Genomic DNA, 5,844 nt, shown 5'->3' with positions numbered 1-5,844 from the left:
ATTCTAAACCCTACAAGAGAACAAATACTAATCTGAGTATACAGCATTGTTGAGTATTGTGCTGCTAGTTGTATGTCAACTTGATACAAGCTGGCAGCATTTCTCAACATGTGGGTCTCAACTCCATTGGAGGCTGAATGACCCTTTCACAGGGGCTGCCTATCAGATATCACGCATATCAGATATTTACATTCTAATTCATAACAATAGCAAAATTACAGTTATGAAGTAGCAATGAATGTTATGGTTGGAGGTCACTACAACATGAGAACTGTATTAAAGGGTCACAGCATTAGGAAGGCTGAGAACCACAAAGCCAGGGTAATCTGAAAGAAGGGACCCTTAGTGAAAAAAATGCCCCTGTAAGTTCCAGGTGGAGGGCATTTTTCTTAATCAGTGATTGATGCGGGAGGGCCCAGCCCATTGTGGCTGTTTTCTCTAAGAAAACAGGCTGAGCAAGCCAGTAAGCAGCACTCTTCCACGGCCTCTACATCAGGTCCTGCCTCCAGGTTCCTGTCCTTGAATTCCTGGCCTGATTTCTTCCAATGATGGACTACAATCTGGAAGTGTAAGCCAAATAAACCCTTTCCTCTCCGGCTTGCTTTTGGTCATGGTGTTTCATCTCAGCAATAGAAACCCTAACTAGGACAGGCGTAAAGTATAACAAACATGACTTTCAGGTTGCTTTTGGAATCAAACATGTGAAACGGCTTTTAATACATTAACAACAAGAAATCAGGAGGCCCCAATCCCATATTCCTTGGACCTAGACTCTGTCTCTCTCCGCCTTGGGACTTGGATTTCTTAACCCCAGACTTGGTAGTTCCTGCAACGCTGTGTGTTTCTTTTTAAAAGTCTGCAAAACCATTAGAGGTGCTGGTGCAGAGGGGCAAGTTGCCCTTCTCATGGCATCACCGGGGAAGTATGAGCTCCACATTCGGAGAACACAGTAATCACCAAACCCAAGACACTGAAGTCCACTTCTCATGGTCAAAGAGAGCCATTCTCAGTAGAACTGTTTAGCAAACTCATTCTGAGTTTGTATCTACACAGGCCAAGGCTGCCACTACGTACTTGAGGTTCTCATACCTCAGGATTGCCACCTCTAGTATGGTTGTTCTCAGGAGATGTGGCATGGATAGGCTGACCAACCTGGCTGTTCACAGGTACCTGCCACAGTGCTTGGCTACCTGTAATTACAGACACAAGTGTCTTTCAGAGTATCAAAGTGATGAGATGCCCCAATGCAGGTGGGAAGTAAACAGCTGGGAATGCTTTGCTCTGGGTTCCAGTCAAGTGGGAGCTAGTCAAAGTCCAGGTCAGGGCCAAGGTTGCAGTTGGTTGTCACTCATCACCTGTCCTTCTGCCACTCATCACTTGTCCTTCTCCTGTGGCAGAGGAAGGTTCCAGTCTTCAGGGGGGCTCTGCCTCAAGGCCCATACCAAGGTGTGCTTCTGTGCAGCCTGGACCCGTGCCTGCTCGCTCTCACAGAGGGATCGCTGTACAAAGGAGACTCTGGTCATTTACTGCTTCACATCCTAAGGGACCCTAGTACTGTCACATGGCACCCATATCACCCTCTTCTTCAGCACTTTTCTGAAAAGGGGAATAAATGGGAGCATATGGCACATCCAGCTCCACAGCTCAGACACTCTTACATAACATTCCTTGACAACTGTTCCAGTTTAGCAAACACAGATCTAAGCCATTCTTCTATGCATCATGGGTGATCTTACTTCAGCAATTCTTTTTTTTCTTTTTTTTTTGGGACAGGCTTTCCAGTAGCCCACGCTGGCTTCAGGATCACTATGTATGACCTTCAATTTCTGCTATTGTTGCTTCCTTAGTGCTACAACTGTAAGCACGCATGGTCCTGCCCAGTCTGCCTTTAGCCATTTGAAAACACCTCCTAGGCCTCAGCTATAGCTAACCCGGAGAGTTTGGAGCAAGTCCACCTGCCTAACTTGAGAGTGGGGATACTGAGTGGAGAGGAGACAGCAGTCCGAAGTTACTGCTGGACTGTGCACAGGGAGTGTGTAAAGGGTGCCCTCCATCCCACCAGCTTCTTTCAGCCACCGCCAACAAAGGCACAGGTCAGGCTACTGTGACAGGGGTGAGCCTGGCCTGGTGTCACATGCTATGCAGCAGGCCTCTTTATAAATGTTCTTAAACCGGGCATGGTAGTGACTACCTGTATTCCCAACAGTTGGCAGGCAGAGCCAAAGGGAACTGAAGTTTCAAACCAGCCTGGGCTATCCATCCAGATCCTGTCTCTACAAAGATCGTTACTGCTTAAGAAGCAAACAGAAGTAGCTGAGAATGTTGGTGCATGCCTGTAATCCCAGCACTCAGTAGATGGAGAGAGGGAAGCCCAGACTGAGCGAGAGCCTGCCTCAAAAATAAGGTGGGCAGTGACTGAGGAAGATGCGTGATGTCAACAGAGGGCCTCAGCATACAGTGTGTGCACATGCATACACATGCCACACACAAAGACTTATTTAAAAAAAAAAAAAAAAAAAAAACTAAGGGGCTGGAGAGCTGGCTCAGCAGTTAAGAGCACTGGCTGCTCTTCCAGAGGACCGGGGTTTGATTCCCAGCACCCACACGGCAGCTCACAACCATCTGAAACCGCAGTTTCAGGGGATCCTCAGGCAGTGTGTGCATATGGTACAGACATATATGCAGGCAAAACACACACACAACAACAACAACAACAAAAAAAACCAATAAAAGTACTTTAAAAATTCCAAAGAAGCCAGGCCATTACACGCCTTTAATCCCAGTGCTGGGGAGGCAGAAGCAGACAGATCTCTGAGTTTGATGCCAGCCTGGTCTACTGAGTGAATTTCATGACAGCCAGGGCTACAAAGAGAAACCCTGTCTGAAAAAAACAAACAAACAAAAAGTAAAGAAATAAATTGCTTCTGTGATCTAAGTTCCATGGTGAACTGCTTCTCTGTGACCTTTGGCCGTTTCTCTTTTCAGAAACATCGTTGCTTCTTACAGTAATCTATGATAGGTGACATACAGACAGTAAGTTTTCAACCTCTTGCCATGCAAACACGCTTTCTGCCATGTTTTTTACTCTCACTTAATAGGAGTTGCCATGTTTCTGCTTCCTGGTCTTGTTTTGTTTCAGCATCTTGTTTCCCCCATTTGTCAGTTTCTGGATGCTCACATATGTTTAGCATGAAACCTCTTGTTCCTTGATGCTCCCCATGCCTGCCTGTCCTGGGGTTTTCTCTTCCATTTCCCCCAACACACTGTCCAGGAAAGCAATACCATACTCCAGCCTGGAGTGTGCCCCAGGAAGGGAGGGCTCCCCTTATCACCCTATATCAGAAATTGCCCAAGGAGACAACTATTTGTTTAATGAATAGATACTGGGAGCCCCCTGGGTCTTAGCTATTTCCTAGGTAAGAGGGACCCAGGAGGGAAATAACTAACTCAGAAATCCCATGAAATTTAGCAGCAAGAAACTCAGAGATTTAAATTTTTATCAGCTTCCTCCCCAAAATCATAAAAGCAGTAACAGTGGCTGGGCGAGGAGTCTGGAGTTGCTTGGAAGCTGTCCAGGGAGCTCCAGGAATCACTGGTGCTGGACCTTCAGGTTTTGCTGCCTTTGCGTCACTCCTATAAGTGACCGGACAGAGTCACTGATTCACCAAGCCAGAGTAAGTAGAAACCTTTCTTTGTTCCCTCATTCCACATGCTATCTAGAGGAAGTAGAGGCGTCTTCACATCTCCCTAGAAAAGGTTCCAGCAACAGCAACTGGTTTCCGTCTTCGACAGACTGAACTGCCAAAGGTAACTCAAATCATGCGTGCTTGAACATTTTCAGATTCTCTCAGGTTTGTTCTTACCCCCTCTATAGCCCACACTCATGCTTCAGGCACCTTGGCTTTTCTCTTCCTCTGTCCTGTCCCTAAGGGCTGGGTGAAGGCTGCCTCTGGTAGGCCGGATGACCCTAAGGCTGGGTGGTTGTCTCTCCGAGCTTCTCTACCTCCCTTCTTTCTGCCTCCCTCCTAGTACTTGACGTGGTCTAAAGTCCCTTTAATAACGCAGTTTGGGGTACTCAGAAGGTAAGCACGAGGGGGATGCCCGGAAGGATCTGCGTACACTCCCCACCCTGCGCGCACCTGGGCCTCCACGCTACGGCTTTCCTCCCACTCCCGGCAGTTGGCCAGGTCGCGCAGCCACTGCCTGCAGTCCGGCGGCTTTCCGTGGACATAGTAATGGTACAGGACGTGCCCGGCGCTGCGGCAGAGCTCCCACTCGGCTCGGTAGACTTCGCACGGCCGGGGAGGCTGCGGGGAGAGACAGCATGGAAACACTGGGAGACCCCAGAGCCTGACCCCACACAGCTCTGCAGCCCAGCAGCCCAGCAGCCCAACACACTCACCTGCCAGCTGCCGGAGACCGCCATATCCAGGAGCTCCATGTGACAGAGACATGAACCAATGAGCTACAAGCTAAACAGGACGTCTGCACTGAGTGGCTGATGGTCGGAGGCCGCGGCCAGTGACTTGGCTTCAAAGCCTTGGAATTAGCAGTATGAAACCCGGCAGTTCCGGCCAGCTCTCCTGGTTATCTTTCAAATCCCGATATGGTTCAGCTCTGCAATTACAGACTCTTGAGCCCTGAATAATCCACATGATGGTCTGAGACTACAGGGATCTGGCCTGAACATACACTCAAAGGTGTAGGCGAGCTTGGTTCGGCGTACGGGGAGGTGGGAGCTGCGTGGGATGGCTGAGGGTGGAATTCTACTAGAGGCAAGAGGCTCCATGGCGCACAGTTTTAAACGCCGCACTCAGGAGGCAAAAGCAGGGGGATGACTCTTTGAGTTACAGGGATATACCCAGGGATATATTTAGTGAGAACCTCTCTCAAAACAAAACGAAAGCCCAAACCAACCAACCAAACAACAAAAACAAAACCCAAACCACCTTAGAAGTGCCTGAGCAGAACCAAGGACAGGAGTTTGATCACTGTATCCCTCAAGGTGGCAGAAGGGACTCCTGAGAGCTGTCCTCTAACCCACACATGCACAGTCACAAACACATCTTATTAATACATTTATTTTAGGTTTATAAATACGTGCATGCACCATGTGTACACAGATCCTCATAAACTGGAGTTACAGAAGACTGAGCTACCATGTGAGTGCTGGGAACCAAACTTGGACCCTCTCTGCAAGAACAAGTGCTTAGCTACTTAACCCTCTCCAGCCGGACAAAATTATCTTAACTACACTTTTGTTTTTATGTTAGTTTGTTCACTTTGTATCCCAGCTGTAGCCCCCTCCCTCCGTCAAGTCCACGGATAAGGGAGGCCCTCCTCCCCTTCCATCTGACCCTAGCTTATCCGGTCTCACCAGAACTGGCTGCATTGTCCTCCTCTGTGGCCTGGCAAGGCTGGTCCCCCAGCTGGGGGAGGCAGTCAAAGAGTTCATGAAGCCGGACAAAATTTAAGTTCACCCACAGAATCCCACAAATGAAGGCTGTGTTACTGCTGGTGAAACTGAGACGTCCCAACATGACAGGTCTGGCAGGTTACCACAGCACTTAAACTTCCAGAGCCACATGAGGCCAGGGATGTATGTGCCACAGAGCCAGGGGCAACTGGACACGTTGCAGAGCCATCAACCTAAAGGGAAAGTGCACCCACCCTGGGAACCATGCTAGGTCTGACCATCCCACTCCAACTGTCAGGGAGTGTCATTTGTCCCTACAGCCTCTACAGTCTCAGAAGTACATTCTAATGTAAGTGGACATTCCCATGACTTCCAGCTAGTGGCCCAAACTACCAATCCATGACATAACTTATCAAAAAGCTAGAGGC

The 5,844-nt window shown here is 48.7% G+C and overlaps 1 protein-coding gene across 1 annotated transcript; it reads right to left on the bottom strand.

The window, feature by feature from the left end:
* Nucleotides 1–674: 674 nt before the first annotated feature.
* Nucleotides 675–4,448, bottom strand: CUNH22orf39 (chromosome unknown C22orf39 homolog). Its single transcript, XM_055610203.1, has 3 exons — nucleotides 4,403–4,448; nucleotides 4,140–4,307; nucleotides 675–1,499 (listed from the first exon to the last, which is right to left on the bottom strand). Exons 1-3 carry the CDS (start codon nucleotides 4,439–4,441, stop codon nucleotides 1,374–1,376), a joined length of 333 nt encoding a protein of 110 aa, XP_055466178.1. The 5' UTR covers nucleotides 4,442–4,448; the 3' UTR covers nucleotides 675–1,373.
* Nucleotides 4,449–5,844: the final 1,396 nt, after the last annotated feature.

Source organism: Psammomys obesus, unplaced genomic scaffold, assembly GCF_907164565.1.
Source record: "Psammomys obesus unplaced genomic scaffold, mPsaObe1.curated_primary_1811, whole genome shotgun sequence".
Taxonomy (NCBI): Eukaryota; Metazoa; Chordata; class Mammalia; order Rodentia; family Muridae; genus Psammomys; species Psammomys obesus.
The sequence above is the reverse complement of the archived record's forward strand: the minus strand, read 5'-3'. Positions and strand labels throughout refer to the sequence as shown.